The sequence below is a fragment of the Podarcis gaigeae genome (assembly GCF_964106915.1).
Source record: "Podarcis gaigeae genome assembly, chromosome: 4".
NCBI classification, from domain to species: domain Eukaryota; kingdom Metazoa; phylum Chordata; class Lepidosauria; order Squamata; family Lacertidae; genus Podarcis; species Podarcis gaigeae.
Genome location: NC_139677.1, coordinates 106654960 through 106675787, shown reverse-complemented (window position 1 = coordinate 106675787; position 20828 = coordinate 106654960). Strand labels below are relative to the sequence as shown.

The 20828-nt window shown below is 47.7% G+C and overlaps 1 protein-coding gene across 2 annotated transcripts; it reads left to right on the top strand.

Annotated features, from left to right (window-relative positions):
* Positions 1–18059: 18059 nt before the first annotated feature.
* LOC310843537 (uncharacterized protein) lies at positions 18060–20492 on the top strand. Of its 2 annotated transcripts, none has more exons than XM_083737074.1 (2): positions 18060–18161; positions 18951–20492. In XM_083737074.1, the coding sequence occupies exon 2, from the start codon at positions 19091–19093 to the stop codon at positions 20303–20305; it is 1215 nt and encodes a 404-aa protein (XP_083593200.1). In that variant the 5' UTR covers positions 18060–18161; positions 18951–19090; the 3' UTR covers positions 20306–20492. The 2 variants fall into 2 exon arrangements, with proteins under 2 accessions (XP_083593200.1, XP_083593199.1); XM_083737073.1 differs by lacking the exon at positions 18060–18161 and adding an exon at positions 18402–18429.
* Positions 20493–20828: the final 336 nt, after the last annotated feature.

Below are 20828 nucleotides of genomic sequence, written 5' to 3'. Positions count from 1 at the left end.
TCACACGCCCTCTTGTCTCGCATCCTGAGGGAAACTGTGAGTATAACTCACCCCAAACACAACCCTTCACAGAACTCCCCATGTCGCTGGAAGGTCAAGGGTTTGGTAAACCCATCAGCTAGGTTCTCCCGGCTTGAACAATACTTGAGCCGTATCCAACCTGCTTGGACACTCTGACATACATTCTGGAAATGTATGTCCAAATGCTGTTACGATATGAAAGCAATGCAGCTGCAAAGTGCTAGCTTGAAAAGTAAACATGATGGGAATGTTGGGACTGTCCATGGGAAACAGAGGGACAGTCAATTCACAGTGCGAAGCACCGGAATTAGCTCAGAGTGTAATATGAGCTCTTCTGTTTATTTCTGTCCAGGATGTGTTTGCTACTACACTGCTGGGTTTTGAAGAGAGCAGTCACGTTTTTGTAATGCTGCAAAGACAGAAATAAAGACATGTAAATACGTTTCTGTCTATCTCTTTCCCCTGCCAGGGGGGCAGGAAAGAGGGGTGTGTTCTTCTCACGTTTGAGAAGAATCGCCAATCGAGACCTTGCCTGCGCTTGCTGGGGAATGCAGCCAGGGAGGTCAACAGGGAATCAAGCCGGGTGCCTGGGATTGTTGCCAGTTTCTGCTGATATGGGCTTGAATTCCGACAAATGCTTGGTTCTGGACTTGAACTGTCCAGATTCTGCCAACCTAAGACAAGGTTGATTGTCTCCCCAAACAGTTATGGGCAAGTAACAATCCCCACAGATCTCTTGGATCAAACTCCCTGCACAAATCTGACAACGCACTGAACTCAGCCTCAGTGGAAGAAACTGCAATAAGACTTTGCTTCCGGGACTTCCACCCAACCAGGGATTCCCCGAACTTTACCACCAGCCCTGACACAGACTTCCTGTCTCCAAGAGATGCCCAATCACTGTCACTCCAGCACGTAAGCCGTGCATCACCTTCAGCTGACAATGTGAGGCAAAACTCTTTGGTATCCTGCAAATACCTCAACGCTCTCTTGATGCCTTGCCAGGCATTCACACTGGGCTCTGTAGCCTCCCTGCTGAGCAGATTCACAGCAAATGCTATGTCTGGTCTGCTCCACTGAGAGAGATACAACAGACTCCCTAGCGCTAACTGAAACACCTCAGGGTTTTGGAACTCAGAACGCTCCCCAAGCTGACTGTCCTTCACAAAGTTGGTCTCCATGGGCGTTCTGACCCCTGCACAGTCAGACATCCAGAACTTCTCAAGCAACTGCTCAATCTTGCCTTTCTGACTGAGCAAGAAACTCCCATTCTCAGACCTGTCTATCCTAACGCCTAGATAAACCTGAACGGGACCAAGGTTTTTGAGCTTAAACTTCTTACCAAGCTCTTTGGCAAAACCTTGTACCTGTGTACCTGTCTGTAGACAGCTCACGGCCTGCTTGCCCTCTGGCAGCTTCGTGGTGGAGAACACACCTAAGGACCTCATTGAGTTCAACTCCTTTCCCATTGCCTCTTGCCACTTCCTGGCTTCTGCTTCAGGCAACTGTTGAACCTCCTCAAAATTCTCAGGTTCGCACTGTGCTAAACCAACCCACACGCTGGTGACCTCAAACCTCTCAGGTGGTACCCCCTTTGTAGTGCGTGGTATTCTAAAGCAGCAATGCAGCAGCAAGCAAAGGCTCTAGCAGCTCAGTCAGCTACTTGTGGCCGCAGAGCCAAACAGGAAGTGTGTGACTGTTGCCATGGGAACAAAGGGGCAGTCCATTCTGTATTGAGCACAGGATGTTAGTTCAGTGTGTGTGTCATATGACCTGTACTGGAAGTACATGGGAGGAGTTTATTCTTACTGCTGTTGAGTGCAGACATGTGTTCTCTGTACTGATGTAAAAGACAGGAATAAAAGATGTAAATAGATTTCTGTCTGCTTCTTTCCCCTCCCTGGGGACACCAAAGGGGAGAGAGGAAGAACGGTGTGTTTTTCTCACAGCCTGAGAAAAATCGCCGAGACCTCGCCTGCTTATCAGCAGAGTGGAGAAGAGGGGGGTCGACAAGGAATATCTGCCGGTGCCTGGAAGACTGGCACATCCCTCTGACCAAGGCAGAATTCCAACAGTGGTAGCAGAGGATGGTTGCTGTTTTCTTCGATCCATGGGAGTCCGCATCAAGGAGTGGCAGAGCTACTATATTCATCGCTCCATGGAAGCCTGATGTGAGAGGCTAATCCCCCTGCAGCCAGAAGCTGACCAGACGAAGCTGAGCCAAGCCACGGAGCCCAAGGTATGAGATTTTCAGGCTTAAAAGTGTGAATGCAGATTGATTCATTCTCTGCTTCACGGGGAGCAGCGTATGGGAAAACAGCTCCAAGTTAGAAGAGGCCTGCATTCCAGACATTTTTGTGGTTTCTTGTCCAAGGGAAGGAATGCACTGTTGCTAAGCGACGCCCTTCAGTGAAGGCTGAACCTCAGAGAGGAGAAGTGAAAGTTAAAATGGAATGTTTTGACTACAGAGTCTGAAGAGCTCTTGGAAAATTCCAACGCAGCCAGCGTTGAGAGCTGCCAGGTGGCAAGAGTGTAAACAAACCAGCTTTTGGATTTTAGAGGCTTGTGTTTGAGAGTTAATGCAAGGACTCAAAAATGGATGCCAAGAAGGGGGGAAGTTTGCCTTCTCCACCCCTCCTGACCAGTGATAATTATGCATCTTGGTCTATTAAGATGAAGGCCCTGCTGCAGAATCAGAGGCTGTTTGGGGTGATTGAGAACCCCATCCCTGCAGCACCACCGCGTGCTTGGGAGTCACAGGATGTGAAGGCCAGAACGGCTATAATTCTGTGTGTGTCAGATTCGCAGCTTATTCATATACAGGCTTTAGAGCACGCGAAAGTTGTTTGGGACACGCTGAGAAGGACACATCAGAGAGATGCAGGTTCTTCAGCGTTGCTGTATTTTGAGAAGCTGACCAACCTGAGGCTTGCGCCTGATGGAGATGTTCAAGCACACCTGACGGAAATGAAATATCTGCGTCAACAGATGGTGGAACGTAATTTCCGTCTGCAGGAGGAAGTGTTTTGCTTCATGGTGATAAACAGCCTGAATCGGACTTACAAAACCGTTGCCAGTCAGCTGGGGCCCCTCCCAGCGAATGAATTGACTTCGGAGAGGGTCTTTGCCGTGGTTCTTTGTGAACATGACAGACTTGCCGCCCTGGAGGTGAAGGACAGGGGGAGACAAGAACGGAGTTCTGACACCCCCACTGATGTTGCTACTGGAGAAAATGCTGTAGCTTTGAACGTTGTCCGATGTTACAATTGTAAACAAACTGGGCATCTTCAGCGGAACTGTAAGAAGCCACGTGAGAACAGAGGAGCCAAGGCGAGCTCCGCAAAGTCTGAGGCGTCAGACAAAGGTCATACCATCCCAAAGGCAAAGACTGCAAAGGCTTTGATGTCGCTAAAAGCCACACCAGAAGCGGGGAATTTCTTTGTCATCGATACTGGAGCCACGGTTCACATGACAGGACGCAGGGATTTATTTTCTACGTTTAAGAAGCAAAGCTTCGCTGTACAACAGGCCAACGGTCAAGAGCTGGAAGCCACCGGAATTGGGACTGTGTATCTTAAAAGTCTGAACTTGACTATCAACAATGTTTATTTGGTTCCAGAGTTGAAGTACAATCTGCTCAGCGTTTCGCAGATCGCCAAGAAGGGACTAAAACTGTCCTATGATGATCGGAACTGCGAGATCTACAAAGATGGAGAGTTGTATCTTTCTGCCAAAGAGAAAGATGGACTATATTTGTTGACTTTTGATCAAAGTGATTACATGAACTGTAATTCTAACATGATCTCTTTTGCAGGTGTAGCTGAGAAGGACGCCAAGCAGGTCACCTTGAGGGTCAACAGGGCATTTCAGTGGGTGTATGCTGATGTGATTGGTCCTCTAGCACCTTCTAGAGGCAATGCAAAATATTACCTGATATGTGTTGATTCTTTCACAGGGTTTGTCTGGATTTATCTTTTGGAGAGTCCAAAACACGCCTTAGAAAGGTTTAAAGGGTTTTGTGACAAAGTTAAAAATATGCATGATGCTGACATAGATTGTCTTTGCACAGATGAGAAGCCAATTTTTCTTTTACAGGATTTCCAGAGGTTCCTGAAGAAGAAAGGGATAAGACACAAAATTGCTAGTTCCGAAGAAGCTTGGAACAGATGTGTCTGTGTTAGGGTGAACAAAGAATTGCAAAAGGGAATGCATGCACAATTGCTAAGTTCACATCTGCCACATGAGTACTGGGCTGAGTCGCTAATGTCATTCTGTTATACGTGGTTGAGAAAGTTGTCAAAAGAGTTGGGAAGTTCTCCTTTTGAGAAACTGTTCCACAGAAAACCTTCTGTTGCCCATTTCAAGGTTTTCGGGTCTCATGTGAGAACAGAAGCTCCAGGTGGGGTAAAGAATGCCAGAGGCATTTTTGTGGGTTATGAAAAGGGTCTCTACAGAGTAATTTTGTCTGAATCTGGTCAGGTGATTCTCACAAAATTCCTGGAGAGTGCTCCTGAACAGGAGAGAGTGATTGTTCACACATTTCCCACAGGAGATGATGATGATGATGATTCTGATGATGATGATGAATTTGATCTTATTGAGTTCAGTAGTACTGATGATGACAGCGATAGCTCAGACAGCTCAGTTGTCACAGTCATTGAGAGGAAATCTCACGTAATGACTAGACCCTCAGAAGAGGAGGATGAACCACTGATTAAGCTTAGTACTGGTTCTCCAGAGAGTTCAGAGGCTGAACCAGAAAGCAAAGAAGAGCAGCACCTCTTACGTAGGTCTGAGAGAGCAACAAAGGGTGTACCACCCAAGAGGTATTCAAAAGAGTTTGCAAACCTAGCTATTGCATGTGTTGCTGTTGTAAACGACCAAGGTCAAATTGAAGCTGTGTCTGAGTCAGAGACAAAGGCACAACAGAGAGTTGCTAACCAAGGTAATGCAGATGCACTCATTCCTTGGAAGTCACACAACCAGAGAGGTACATTGGTAAAACCAGTGGCGGGTAGTTCCAAGGGTGGAACTGAAACAACAGGGGAATGTTATAAGTATAACAACTGTTTGTTTTCTTCTCTGGATGACGCTTTGCTTGCAGCACGCATTGATACTTTAGGGGGAGTATGTTATTCTAAAGCAGCAATGCAGCAGCAAGCAAAGGCTCTAGCAGCTCAGTCAGCTGCTTGTGGCCACAGAGCCAAACAGGAAGTGTGTGACTGTTGCCATGGGAACAAAGGGGCAGTCCATTCTGTATTGAGCACAGGATGTTAGCTCAGTGTGTGTGTCATATGACCTGTACTGGAAGTACATGGGAGGAGTTTATTCTTACTGCTGTTGAGTGCAGACATGTGTTCTCTGTACTGATGTAAAAGACAGGAATAAAAGATGTAAATAGATTTCTGTCTGCTTCTTTCCCCTCCCTGGGGACACCAAAGGGGAGAGAGGAAGAACGGTGTGTTTTTCTCACAGCCTGAGAAAAATCGCCGAGACCTCGCCTGCTTATCAGCAGAGTGGAGAAGCGGGAGGTCGACAAGGAATATCTGCCGGTGCCTGGAAGACTGGCACATCCCTCTGACCAAGGCAGAATTCCAACACTGAGCACTGTCTCAGGTGCTCCCTCTGACCCACTGGGGCCAGCAAGTGTGTCCTTGTTATCAGAAGACTCCCCCTCTGACTTACTGCATCTTCTGGCCTTCTGCACTTTACTAAGGGGAAACGAAGGCTCACTCTTGGGCTCTCTTTTAACAACCTGTGGAGATGCCCCTCCCTGTTCTTGACCCTGGTCAGAGACCTGGTCCTCATCAACAGGTTCAGCTTCTAACTCTCCCTCCTCATCAGAATCAGACAGACACTCTGAGAGAACATCAGGATTCACATGGATCCTTGACCAACCACTCTGCTCACAGAACTCAGCACTCTTGCTGACTAGAATCCTGGACTGATCGCCTTCTGGATAGGCAAACCTCCACCCTTTTGTCCCAGGCTCGTACCCTCAAAAGATCATTTTCCGGGACCTCGGGTCACCTTTCTTGCGTTGAGCCTTTGGCACAAGCACCCAAGCTTCGCAACCAAACACAAGGAAGAAATGCACCTTGGGCTTCTTCCCATGCAGCAGAAAATAGGGTGTGTCTCCTACAACAGAGCTATAGGACCTGTTCAAAGTGAAGCTGGCAGCAGTGGCGTAGCGTGGGGGGTGCAGCAGGGGCCGGCTGCACCGGGCGCAACATCTGGGGGTTAGGGAAATCCACAGGTTAGGGGGCGCAAATTACTTGCCTTGCCCTGGGTGCTGATAACCCACGCTACGCCACTGGCTGGCAGCTTTCCAAGCTTCGGCCCAAAAGCTCTGAGGCAAACCATAGTCAAACAGTAGAGCGTCAGCTGCCTCAGCTAGCGTTCTGTTCCTGCGTTCTGCTACGCCATTCTCCTGAGGAGAACAAGCAACCGTCAACCTGTGACGTATTCCCTTCTGGCAGAAGAAACTCTGCAGAGCAGACCTGGTGAACTCTCCGCCTCGGTCACTCTGAAAACTCTGCACCTTGGTGGAAAACTGTAGTTCCACCGCCGCAACCCAGTCTTTGATCAGTTGTCCGCCTCGCTTTTCCGTTTCAGCGAGAAAACCCAGCCGGTCCTAGAAAAATAATCTGTCAGCATGAGCGCATACCTGGCCCCGCCCAGACTCGGCACTGGCATGGGACCACAAAGGTCTGTATGCACAAGCTCAAAAGGCCTTGTGGTCACCCTCTCCAATCTGGGATAACTGCACCTTTTTATCTTTGCTCTTTTGCATGCCCTACAATCCAAGAATTTACCACATGCTTTCATCTTGCAACCTTCAGTGCATTCGGGCAACTTCTGGATATATTTCCAACAGCTATGCAACATTCTCCTGTGCCACAAGTGAGCACACGAATCATGTGTGGGAACGTTAGCACACTGCTCCTGTGCTGTCTCAGCGTCCCCCTTAACCTCCATAGGTGTCTCCAGAACAAAGAGGTTGCTCTGACATGCAACATCGACCAGTTGTTTCCCACCCCTGGAAATAGAACAGACATCATTTTCAATGCAAACCTTATAACCCTCCTTTACAAGAGCAGATACAGATAAAAGACAACATTTCATTCCTGGCACAATGCAGACTTCCAGCTCTGCCTGTAAAAAAGAAACAAACACATTGCCAACAGTGGTTAATTGTCTCTGTGAGCCATCAGCAAGAGTGACTGCTTTCCCAGTTGAAACAGCCCTGCAGTTCCACATTTCACCACTAGATGGCGAAGGCATCAGGTGATGGCTGGCTCCTGAGTCGATGACCCAACGCAGCATGCTGCCCTCACTGGAGTTGTTCTTTAGCGTTGCCATAGAGGCAGCTAGGTGATAAGAAGAACCGTCCTTCTCACTTCCTCTGTCATGTCCTCCCTTCGCATTCCCACTCTGGCCTCCTCTCCTAGACTGGCTGCCATGGAAACTTGGAGGACTTGGCTGACTGCCATGGGAAGTGACCTTGGAGACATCCTGCCCGGCCTCTCTGGCTCTCCTCGGACAGGATCGACGCAGATGGTCAACAGACCCGCAGACAAAACAACAATGAGTGGAAAAAGCCTGAACTGTGCCTTCTGGCTTGGCCCCCGCCTCTGCTACCGGCAGGGCACCCTGCGCCAGCTCGGCCCTCTCTGAGACGGCGTTCCTCCTCATCACACAAACGACCAGTCACATACTGCAGCATAAGATCTGCTGGATTCATCAATTCCAAAGTTAAACACAAATTGTCATAACTTTTGTCCAAAGAGCTGAGCAAAATATAAACTTTCAGTTCCTCAGTAAAGTTGACTTGCAACAGTCTCAGCTTGTTGAAAACAGAGAGCATCTCAGTCACATGCTGTCTGATGCTATCACCAGGACGCAGCTTCAGCTCAAACAAGCTTCTGGTGGTGTGGATCTTTGCCCCAGCTGTGGTCCTGTGGTGCACTCTCTCTAGTGCCTGGTAGGCCTCATGAGCAGTCTCAAGACCCTCCACCAAAGGTAGCTGTGAGCCCTCCAAACTGAGCACTATAGCTCCTGGGGCTTTTTGGTTTTTCCTCTGTGAGGCTTGGGCAGCTGCAACATCTGCTGCTGCAGCTCTGGCTGCAGCTTGCTGTGGGGGCCCTTGGATCGCCTGCCACAGACCCTTGGCTACCAGCCAGGCCTTCTGCTTCCTTGACCACTCCTCCCAGTTTCTCCCATTTAATTTTTCGAAGGGAACTGAGTATGACTCCTGGCCATCTGCCATCTTCTCCCCCGGGGCTGAGCCTACTCATGTAACAGCAGCTCCTCTTGGCACCCGGTCCTGAAGATGAGATCCTCCCCAGCGAGCTTCGCTGCCTGAAACGTTAGGCAGGAGCTCCAGCTGGCTTCTCCCACATACACAGGCACGACGTGGCAACAGCTTCCAAAGCTTGGCTAGCTCCCATAACCTGTGAGATAAGATGGCGCCCAGTACGCTTCTGCTGCGCTGATGGACGTCTGTGCCGATAGAAAAACCAGAGCTCTCTTAGCTCTCTTAGCAGAGTCTTTAGCAGAATTTTTGCAGCGGCAGAAAGTGTTGCCTTGTGTGTGGATTATAAATCAGACTGAATGCAGGCTTCTTGCTAATCTCCAACAGCCTTTAATGAGAAGAAAAACATCATAAATCAGCCCGGCGAGAGAGCAGACATCCTTTTGTCTCTCAGCCAAAAACGAAAGGAAACTCACACACAAATAAAGATTCCCGTATATGAACATAACCACGCCTCAGAATGTGAGACGTCACACAGAACTGTTTAACCCTGTAAGTTCTGATTCTCCTCACAGCACAAACTAACAAAGTTCTTCATGCAGGATGCATTCACGAGGAGCACAGAAGATTTGGTCACATGTCTTGGCAGGCACTGGCCAAGATGCTTGGGTTGGTTCAGGGTTTGAACATGTGATACTTACAGGGTTCAGGGTTTGAACATGTGATACAGGGTTTGAGCCCTGTAAGTATCACATGTAATGTGTATCTTGTGCAGAGGACAAGGTGAAGGTTGCTCCAAAAGGCAAGGAGTCTAGCAGGCAAGCTTCCAAACCCTACCAGCTAGTCCATGCAGACCTGGTTGGTCCACTTGCGCCCTCTTTGGGTGGAGCAAGGTACTTCATGGTTTTAATTGATTCTTTTTCCAGGTACATTCATGTGTTTATGCTCCAGCAGAAATCGGAAGCGTTTTCTAGGTTCAAGGCATTCTATGCTTGGTTGGAGAATTCTCACAGTAAACATATCGGCTGTTTGTTTACTGATCGAGGTGGGGAGTTCACTTCTCAGCAGTTTGAAGCTTTCCTGACTGAGAAGGGAATCTAGCATGATCTCTCAACGCCTAGATCACCATGGAGGAATGGACTTGCGGAGCGAGCAAATCAAACTTTGCTTCAAGGCCTAAAAACCTTGTTGCATGATGCCAATCTCCCTGAGAAGTTTTGGGGGGAGTCTTTGTCCACATTTGTTTATTCCTATAACAGGAGACTGACATCACCTATTGGTTGTACTCCCTATGAGAAGATGTTTGGTAAGAAACCTTATGTCAAGCACATGAGAATCTTTGGTTCTGACATGTGGGTACACACCCCACAGAGCAACAAGCTTGGGAAGCGTGGGGCACATGGTTTGTTCATGGGGTACGAAAAAGGTTCATACAGGGTATGGATGACTGATTCTAAGTCCATTAAGTTCACAAAGAGTGTTGAGTACAATCCTATGTGCGGGGAAAATGTGGGAGTTACCCAGAGGAAGATCAAGGTGATGTAAAAAAAGCAGATAATGTTGAGGTAAAAGAGGAAGCTGAGGAGAATGATGATGATGATCAGAGTTCAGATTCCAGCTCAGTGGGTAGCGCTGCTGCTGGTGTCAGCGACAGTGATGACTCAGCAGACTACAAGAGCGCAAAGGCCTCAGTCAGGCCATCTGATGTGTCTGACAATGAACTGGAAGAACCACTGTTCACCATTGGTCACTTTTCTCCTAAGAAGGAGGAGAAGAGTGAAGAAGACTTAGAATCATAGAATCATAGAGTTGGAAGAGACCACAAGGGCCATTGAGTCCAACCCCCTGGTGTATAGTACGCAGATCTGAAAGGGCCACCAAAGGCAAACCTCCAAAGAGATTTGCTGATGAGTTTGCTAAGACAGCAACTGCTGTTCTTAGTAGCTCAGAGAAGGTATGGGAACCTTCAAACTTCAAAGAGGTTCAGGAGTTAACTTCTAAAGATGCTGAGCCTTGGCTTAATGCCATGAAGGCTGAAGTTGATTCCTTGAATAGGAACCAAACTTGGGAACTGGTACCGGTAGTCCCAGGAATGAGACTGGTTGGCAGCAAATGGGTCTTCAAGGCCAAGACAGACCAGAATGGCAAAGTTGTCAGACACAAAGCCAGATTGGTTGCCAGAGGTTTTTCACAGGTACCAGGACAGGATTACCACGAGACCTACTCACCCACCGTCAAATATGAGAGCATTCGGCTAATGCTCAAGATTGCTGCAGAGGAGAAACTGCATGTTTCCCATCATGACATCAATACAGCTTTTTTGTACGGGGTTTTGGGGGAGGAGCTGTATATGCTTCCACCTGATGGAATGCAAACACAGAAGGGAGTGGTCTGTAAACTTCAGAAATCCTTATATGGTCTCAAGCAGAGTGCCAGGTGTTGGAACACAAAACTCACTGAGACGTTGCTTTCTCTAGGTTTTCACCAGGGCAAAGCTGATCCGTGTGTGTTTGTCAAGGAGGAGGGGCAAAACAAACTGTATTGTTTATGTTTTGTTGATGATCTTCTGATGTTTTGGAAGAATCAGGCTTTGTACCGAAGCACCCTCACTCAATTGAAGGAGCACTTTGACATGAAGGATCTTGGTGAGGTATCCAACTATCTTTCTCTGCAGCTGGAGAGAGACCAAGCAGGTAATTTTCTGGTACACCAAACACAGAAAATTGCCGATGTATTAACCAGGTTGAATTGGGTTGATGCAAACTCAGCAGACACTCCAATGGTGACAGGTTACCAGGTAGATAGTACTGCTGAAGCGTTTTCTGACACTACGCTGTATAGATGCATTCCAGGCAAGTTGAATTTCATTGCTAGATGCTCAAGACCTGACATTGCTGTAAGCACTAACCTGCCTAGCAGACATGCCAACAATCGTACTGTTCAGGATTGGAAAGCTCTGAAGCGCATAGCCCGCTATTTGAAAGGGTCTATGCACTACAGGCTGAGGTTCACCAGTCAGAAGACTGGAGGTCTTGAAATCTTTGCAGATGCTAGTTTTGGAAGTGACACCACGGATGGTACAAGCACTTCTGGAGTATGCTACATGTACAACCACTGTCTGTTTGACTGGCTGTGCAAGAAGCAGACAACAGTAAGCCTAAATTCATGTGAAGCAGAACTCAATGCTCTGTCATTTTCAGTCATGGATTGTAAATGGTTGATGCAACTGTTTAAGGACATCAGAGTTTCTGTGAAATGTCCTATACAAGTGTATCAAGACAATAGATCCGGTTTGGCTTTGCTGAACTCAGAGAGTTGCAAGCAGAGAACCAAGTACTTGCAGATTAAGCTACATCGTGCAAGAGAGTGTATTCAGAAATGACTCACTTGGGTGTCCTACATGCCAGGAAATGAAATTCCTGCTGATCTGTTGTCTAAGGTTGTTAACAGAGAACAACTTAAGGTTTACGTACAGAGGTTGCAATTGGGTTGAACCACAGGTACTACAGGTTACACGGAAAGGGGGAGGATGTTAGGATATTTCCGTTCCACCTTAAAAGGGAGCAGGTTGTTGTGTCACAGCCTGAGTATTTCCTGTTCACAGGAAGTTTCTCTTTTGTTTAGAGCTTTTGTTTCCCTCTCTGCGTCTGGACACGCAAGCAGGCAGTCAAGTTTTTTCTTTGTTCTGATCAACGATGAATAAAGTTGTAAATAATGCTCTCCTGAGTGCAACTTTCATTGTATGAACTCTGCTGATAGAGTGTGCACAAGCCCTGGAATGTGGCAAGCTATTTCTGAGGCTTGTGTCGCTAATTGACTGATACGGTATCTATGGGAGATCGATGGATCATCCGGAATCGATGTGGGGGCATGATGGCCTTTGTCTCCCTGTCAGTATCCCAACACTCTCAACCCCGGCAGCAGCAATGAGGTGGTACAGCTTTCAGGTGCTAAGAGTGTGTCCCTCCTTTGGGAGGGGGAACACAGCCCCCCAGCAAAGTTTGATGAGCCAAGAGGTATAGCCGGACACTGGAAGGCAAACTGTTGCAGGAATTCATGTATAATGGGGGAGGGGTGCCCCTGCAGTAGATATCATGCACATGGAGCCCACTACCAAAATCATCACCATCACTTTTGTGACTTTTGTGACTTGTCCCCACAAAACACTTCATCACAGTTTCTTCCTATCTATTCAGAAGGCCTCTGCTGCATGATACCAAATGTAAGAATTCACTGATAAAGGTATCTATGTACTGGCTCACTGGGAAAACTTCAGAAATAGCTCAGGTACTCAGCAGCCCCTCTGCCTGAGTGATAATATCTTGCATCCTGATACCTGAGTGCCAGACAGGTAGCCATTCCAGAAATAACAAACCCAGATGGAGACAAAAGGGTGTGATTGACTTGGCTGGGAAAAAGGGAAATGTAAATATCTCTTTTCTTACACTCAATGGGTGTTTGGTGGATGGCAAGGAGAACCATGGGGCAGAGTCCAGAATGCTCAGATTGTTCCACCAGACTTCCCCTTACCATGATGTATGAGTGATGTAGTTGGGGGGGGTGTAACATGGGGATTAGCAGCTGATAAAAGTTTGGGGGCTCTCTTGTTCTGGGCATCCATCTTGTTCCACCTTGTGGCAGGTGGGAGTCCTGCTGCCACAGTCTTCAATCAAGACCAAGCCTACTGGCTGCTGTTTTGCTCTGCTATTCCTGGCGGATGTCCTTGTTTTTTGTCCAAGGGAGCCCTCAGATTTCTCCATTAACAAAACATGCCTAAAGCCTTCAAAATGTGCACTTTCCTGCATTTTTCAGCTCAGCAACGTGTAGTCCCAGGAGAGGCAGGGACAGCGTGTCTTCCTGACCCCCCCTCAGCTGAGACCTGCCTGGATGGAGACCTGAGAGCCACCTCTCAATATTTGGGGGGGCTGACCCATGGAAGAGGGAGCCAGCTTGTTTTCTCCTGCCCTAGAGGAGAGCACCCAGAATAAGGGACCCAGAGGACCAGAAAGCAGTTTCTGCTGCCTAAAGAGCAGGAAGAACATTCTGACGGGAAGAGCAGCAGAATCCCTTGGGAGATGGCGGACTCTCCTTCCTTGGAGGTTTTCAAGCAGAGGTTGGATTCCTGCCTTGCAGGGGGGCTGGAATAGATGACCCTCAGGGCTCCCTCCCATTCTAGGAGGAGCTTCCTTGCTTCCTGCAAACCCCTTTTCCCTGCAACCTCTTCCTCCAGTTTCTGGCCAAGGGAAGGAGCGGATCACAGACCAACCAAGAGCAAAAATAAAATGAGCATCTCTGGGATTCTGCAATGCAGGAGAGAAAAGGCAGAGAGGACTGAAGAGGGTGGACCCGGATTTCCAAGGGTTAAAGGGAACTGAGCTGCATTCCTAGAGAGGACAGGTAGTAAAGGGGGGCCAGGTCCTCCAGAGGAAAACCCCCTCCCGCCCCTTCCTGTAAGGGGGGGGGGCGGGGTTGCTTTCAGCAATTGCAAATGCTGCATTGCTCTCTTCCACGGGGATCTGGTGAGTCCCTTCCTCCTCCCCCCAGAGGGTGCAGTGGGGAGAAGGTGGGGGGCCCAGGGATGCAGGGGAGGGTAGCTCATGTGGGGAGGGGAGCCCCTGGGAACAGGGGGTCCTGCCAGGGAGGGGCGAGGTTGCAGGAACTCTCTCCTTCCTTTAGGTCTTTTGTGGGGAGGGGAGGAGGTTACCACCCCCCTTCCAGAAAAAAATTATTCAGAGCCCCCTGGGAAATCTAGCAGATAGAAATCTAGCTTCTGTGAAGAAGCTTATCAGTAGGACTTCTGCTGTGTGTGACACGGGTCAGCGTCATTGCACAAGAGAGGAAACGTGTCTGAATGGTTGCTCCCAAACCTCTTTGTCTGTTTACCTTCTTTCTTTCTCCTTATTGGCAGAGGAGGCCAGCCAAGCAGATCAAGCCAAGCTTTATGAGGAGCTGGGTATGTTGAGTTGGAGAGGAGGAGACAGAGAGGAGATCTGAGAGCCATGTCACCTGGGTGCAGGATTCCAACCAATGGCTTCACGCTACATGAAAGGAGATTCGGACTCAACACTCCTAGTCATTTTTCACGAGGCACCAATGACACCCTTGTCAATCAGTTTTGACTTCAGGCATTGACTGGAAGGAAGGAGCAACCAGGCTGATTCATCTCCCAGAAATCCCTTCAGTTGCCTCCACATTTCCACAATCTCCCTTCTAGAGGCCTACATCTCCTCCTCCTCTTTTTTAGAAAGATAGCTCAGAGTCTGCGCTGTGGTGCAGTCCTACCCTGGTTCCCAAGAAGACTCATCCATGCTTGCTCAGGGAACATTTCTCTTCTTCTGACCTAAAAATTCTGTAACTAAACAATGTATTTGCTTTGTAGGATTTGCTAGAGCTTCTCATTCAGACAGACAGAACTTGGCAGAAGACCAAAGGGTACCTTCAAATCTCTTAGAGACTTCCTGAGAGCACAGATGGATGAGCGAGACACATCTGGCCCTGGAGCAGGAAGAGGCCATGCCATCCAAACTGGGAGCAGTGGGGGATTCTGGGAAAACTCTGGGCAGAAGATCCTGGGTGAGGAGAACACCCTCCCCTCAGAGGTGCAGAGCCAGCAGTTAAGGCAGTTCTGCTGCCAGGAGGACAAAGGACCCCGAGAGGTTTGCAGCCGAATCTACCACTTTTGCCACCAGTGGCTGAAGCCGGAAAGGCACACGAAAGCTGAGATGCTGGACCTGGTGATCTTGGAGCAGTTCCTGGCTGTCCTTCCCCCGGAGATGGAGAGCTGGGTGAGGGACTGTGGAGCAGAGACCAGTTCCCAGGCGGTGGCCCTGGCCGAAGGTTTCCTCCTGAGTCAGGCAGAGGAGAGAAAGCAGGTGAGAGAGACTTTCCTCTGGATACTCCCAAGGGGCTCCAAACAGGACAGAGAACATCCCATAATGCTCTACTGTTGGCCCATTCTTTTCCTGGGAAGGCATCCATGGAATGAGATCTAACACCCTTAAAGCTTCTGTTTTTGTCATTCTCTTTCTAGCATTTCTCGCCATTCTCTGTTTTGAATCCTTGTTGCTCTTTCAGAAAAGGGATCTCTTTGCAGAAATCGTCCTGGATTCCTGTGAGGCAGAGAGGCCTCCGTTGGACACCAGAGAGAGGCCACTGGGTAAGGAGGAAGGTGGCTTTTCTCCATTTGGTCTCATTCTGTTGGTTTTCCAACTCATCTGAGGGTTCTTTTCATCTTGTTTTGGGGGGAGACAGTTGGGAACAAGTGTCCAGAGGAGGGGAGATGTATTTCTGCACAAACAAACATATGAAATGGGCACAAACATCCAAATACTCTCAGTAGGTAAGTCTTTCTGAAAGGCCCATCTGTAGTTAGAGATGCCCTGTTTCACCTGTGAGAGAAGCAGGCACTCCTGGCATCCTGGTTACCTTTTTTTCTTTTGCAGGTGAAAGAATGATGCCGGCAAGACCTCCTGATCCATCTTTTCATGGGGGCAGAAGGGAAGCAGTGGCTGTGGAACCAGATCAGGTCAGGGGAAGCCGTCTTGTGGGGACATGTCATGGACTGGTTGGGCACAGAGGAATGGTGGGAGGAAGCAGCCGGGGAACCAGGAAGGGAAGATGGCTCAGAGCCCAAGGAGTGGAGGTGGAGGAAGGATGAGCAGTCAGAGGGAGAAGCCTGGGAAGAGGAGATGTCAGAAGCTAAAGGGGCAACAGGGCTTAGTGAGCTGGGAGACTCTGAGGCAGAATGGAGTGCATAATCAAAGGCAGAAAGGGGGTAGGCGAGTGGGAGAGGAAGGTCGAGAGGCAGAGGTGAGTCAGGAGAAGGAGGAGCCACCGGGGGCTCCCTTTCCTTCTGCCAGAATCCACCCTCCCTGCTTGTCTCTCAGAACCAAGAGAGGTCTAACATGGAGGAGCAAAGGCAGGCTGCACACTGGCACACTGTTCAATCGCTTGGCAGAAACACCAGAGAGGAGGGGACTTGGAAAGCTGTGGGGAGCCGGGGGCCTTCACTCTCTGCAGCTGATTTCATGAAGGAAGACCCTGACTCAACACTGATCCAGAGCAGAATTCCAATGTTTAGTTAGCAGAGTAAAAACCTAAAAATATTACAGGATTCCCAAAAAAATAGACCAGAGGCAATTGTATTTCATCCAGCAGAGCTTTACTGCTATTGAAGGCATATGAGCATAATAGTCACAAATCCAAAACATTCAGAATTGGTCATGTCCATAAGAAATCCAGTTGCAGCAGACTTAACCTAAACTTACCTAAACTTATTAAAAGTTTAAACCTTAACACTTAACCTTAACCTTAACACATACTATGTACAGAACACCAGCAGGAAGAGAGATAGAAATATAGAAAGAGAAAGTGAAACCCAGGCTTCTTCTGGCCTCTTGTTATAGTCAGCATGACCTCGACAGAAGAGTTGACAGAACCACACTAAACTTCCACCTAGACAACTAGTCCATTAATTGATAGACAATACAAACTGACAGACCCACACAGCCAAGTCTGTGAATATCGTGTTCTTGCTGATAAAGAGTTAACTCCAGCTGTGAACTGTGGAATTTCCTGCCCAGATAACTCTGTGACACCAGCCTTCTGAATGTCGCCTGTAGGATTCATCTGTAGTTGTAATTTTCATGGAATCCTAGAGTTGAAAGGGACCCCAAGGGTCATCAAGTCCCACCCCCTGCATTGCAGGAGTCTCAGCTAGATCCTCCAAGACAGATGGCCATCCAAACTAGGATTTTATTTCTGTATTCATCACTGAATGCTAAAATAGGCTTCTAAGCAGCGTAGAGACGATAACAAATAGTGTTCAGGATTCACCTAGCCAGCCCTATCTGCTGCAAAATGGGGCCTGCCCCCCCCTCCTCCCCCTCTCCATGCCCCCATGAACCCCTTGAATTTGGCTCTAGGGCATTGGGAGGGAACCTCCCCAGAACAACTCACGAGGAGAGGAGAAAGTGGATCCTTCCATCGGGGAAACTGGAATGCTTGCGTAGGCAGAATAACGTAAACATAAGCTGGAGTACCACCTATTTGCACAAAGACGAATGCCCATAGTTAAAATGCAGAATAAAGGTAAAGGTAAAGGTACCCCTGCCCATACGGGCCAGTCTTGACAGACTCTGGGGTTGTGCGCCCATCTCACTCAAGAGGCCAGGGGCCAGCGCTGTCCGGAGACACTTCCGGGTCACGTGACCAGCGTGACATCGCTGCTCTGGCGAGCCAGAGCCGCACACGGAAACGCCGTTTACCTTCCCGCTGGTAAGCGGTCCCTATTTATCTACTTGCACCCGGAGGTGCTTTCGAACTGCTAGGTTGGCAGGCGCTGGGACCGAGCAGCGGGAGCGCACCCCGCCGCAGGGATTCGAACCGTCGACCTTTCGATCGGCAAGTCCTAGGCGCTGAGGCTTTAACCCACAGCGCCACCTGCGTCCCATAAAATGCAGAATAAAAGAATTCAATTAAAGCGTTAAAATAGGTGCCCATAATTAAAATGTGCAGCAAAGCAATCCTATTGAAATAACACAGCATTGTGGAAATAACAGAGCATTGTGTAGCAGATCATATTTCTGCTGTCTCAGAGGAGGACATTTCCCTTTTTCTTTTAGGGTCCAGTGTGCTTTGAAGATGTCTCTGTTCATTTCACGGACGAGGAGTGGGCGTTGTTGGATCCTGACGAGAGAGCGATGCATAAGGATGTCATAGAGGAGAATCGGGGGATCGTGGCCTCTCTTGGTAAGGCTCCCTGTGGGATCGTCCTATCTGCCAGGAAATTCAAGAAATACCTCTATGTGACAAACCTCATATATTTTCACAGAGCTCAACAGCGCCCCCTACAACACCTGGGAACTTAACACCTCCACAAGAAATAGTAAATTAGTTTTTCTGTGAACAATCTTCCTCCAGTTCTGCCTCCTTCTGCCACAGTTGGGCTTATCTGAACTGCCCAGGCATCTTAAATGTCAGCTTCAGAGTTGTAAGAAAAGATAAGTAGCTTCTGTCAGGTTTTCTGTTTTTGTTTTTGCTGCTGTCAGTCTTGGGTTGACCAAAGAGACGACTGACACTGGAGATGGAGGAGATGCCATGATTAGGCCAAACAACATCTGTCCCAGAGAAGAGCCAGGCTGATTGAATCTCAGGTAGTACTAGCAGTGATAATCATACTAATAATATTAATTTTTATTTATACCCTGACCATCTGGTTGGGTAGCCCCAGCCAACCTGGGAAGCTTCCAACACATATACAGTGGTACCTCTGGTTGCGAATGGGATACGTTCCGGAGGTCCGGCCAGATCCCAAGGTTTTTGCAACCCGAGGATCACTGCGAATGGATTTGTCGCTTTCATAAGCTGATGTTTATATAACCTGAGGGTTACGTAACACGAGGTGCTACTGTATAAACATGAAACAGTAATATTAACAACAGTCTAATCTAATGTAAAAAGTACAAAAAAAATTAAATGAGTAACTTACTTCAAACAAAGCAACATTCAACAATTAATTAGAATCCGATAATAAATACATTGGTTTATTACAAATAACAAAGGTAATAAACACACAGCCAACTGCCTTCTCTACAACAAATTTAATGAGCATTATTCCCTAACTGGGGCCTCCATTTGTTTCTGAGGCTCTAATCCCTTTTTCTCTCCATTGCAGATTGTGATGAATTGGAAAGCAAGAACAAAGGTGACCACAACACAATCTGCAGAGTGGAGAAGGCACGTAAAAATTTGGAGTGTGGAAAGAGCTGCAGTCAGAGCTCCCATTCCAATTCCCATCAACGAAATCTCATTGGAATGAAACCCTATCAGTGCATTGAATGTGGAAAGAGCTTCAGTACGAGCTCCTCTCTCACTAAACATCAAAGAATTCATACAGGGGAGAAACCCTATCATTGTGTGGAATGTGGGAAGAGCTTCAGTCAGAGCCACAGTCTCACTTCCCATCAAAGAATTCATACAGGGGAGAAGCCCTATCAGTGCATGGAATGTGGAAAGAGCTTCCGGAAGAGCTCCGATCTCACTAGGCATCAAAGAATTCATACAGGGGAGAAACCCTATCAGTGTGTGGAATGTGGGAAGAGCCTCAGTAGCAGCTCCGATCTTACTAAGCATCAAAGAATTCATACGGGGGAGAAACCATATCAGTGTGTGGAATGTGGAAAGAGCTTCAGTAGCAGCTCCGATCTCACTAAGCATCAAAGAATTCATACGGGTGAGAAACCCTATCAGTGTATGAAATGTGGAAAGAGCTTCGTTCAAAGCCGCAGTCTCACTTCCCATCAAAGAATTCATACAGGGGAGAAACCCTATCAGTGTGTGGAATGTGGAAAGAGCTTCACTGATCGCTCCCATCTCACGTCCCATCAAAGAATTCATACAGGGGAGAAACCCTATCAGTGCGTGGAATGTGGAAAGAGCTTCAGGAAGAGCTCCGATCGCACTAGGCATCAGAGAATTCATACAGGGGAGAAACCCTATCAGTGCATGGAATGTGGAAAGAGCCTCAGTACGAGCTCCTGTCTCGCTATCCATAAAAAAATTCATACAGGGGAGAAACCATATAATTGCTTTGAATGTGGGAAGAGCTTCAGGAAGAGCTCCAATCTCACTTCCCATCAAACAATTCATACAGGGGAAAAACCATATCAGTGTGTGGAATGTGGAAAGAGCTTCGCTCATATCTACAAACTCACTTCCCATCAAAGAATTCATAGAGGGGAGAAACCATATAAATGCTTTGAATGTGGGAAGAGCTTCACTCATAACTCCTCTCTCACTTTCCATCACAGGATTCATACAGGGGAGAAACCATATAAATGCTTTGAATGTGGAAAGAGCTTTAGTAAGAGCTGCACTCTCAGTTCCCATCAAAGAATTCATACAGGGGAGAAACTCCATCAGTGTGTGGAATGTGGAAAGAGCTTCAATCAGAGGTCCTCTCTTACTTCCCATCAAAAAATTCATAGAGGGGAGAATCACGGAATTTTAGAAGTGTGGAGCTGGAAGTGAACCCTGGTGCAATCTATTCAACCCCATGTGATGCAGGAATAGCAAGTAAAGCATCCATGACAGATGACCATCCAACTTCACTTGAAAACCTCAAAGGATGGCAATTCCAGCACTCCCAAGGGAGTCCAATCCACTCACAGCTCTTGCTGTCAAAAAGTTCTTCCGCATGTTTAGTCAGTCTTGTTTTTTTAAAATAAAAAAACTTGATGCCATTGGTTTGTGTCCTACCCTGTGCAGTAGGAAAAAACGAGCTAAAAACGATACAACAAAGGAAAATCTTTCCTTCCCCAGAATTAAAATAATTAACAAAAAAATCAGAAAGCATTCCTTGACTTCCCATCCTCTGTTTCCATGCTTCCTTTTAACCCCAATTTGTTTTTTCCGATGCTCTGGAATGCCTCTCAAACGTAGTGTTGTATCATTTTGTTTTAATTCCAGAAGTGCAATATTATTGATTATATCCTCCTGAGTTTCTCTTACTGTGAATCATAGAATCATAGAATTATAGAGTTGGAAGAGACCA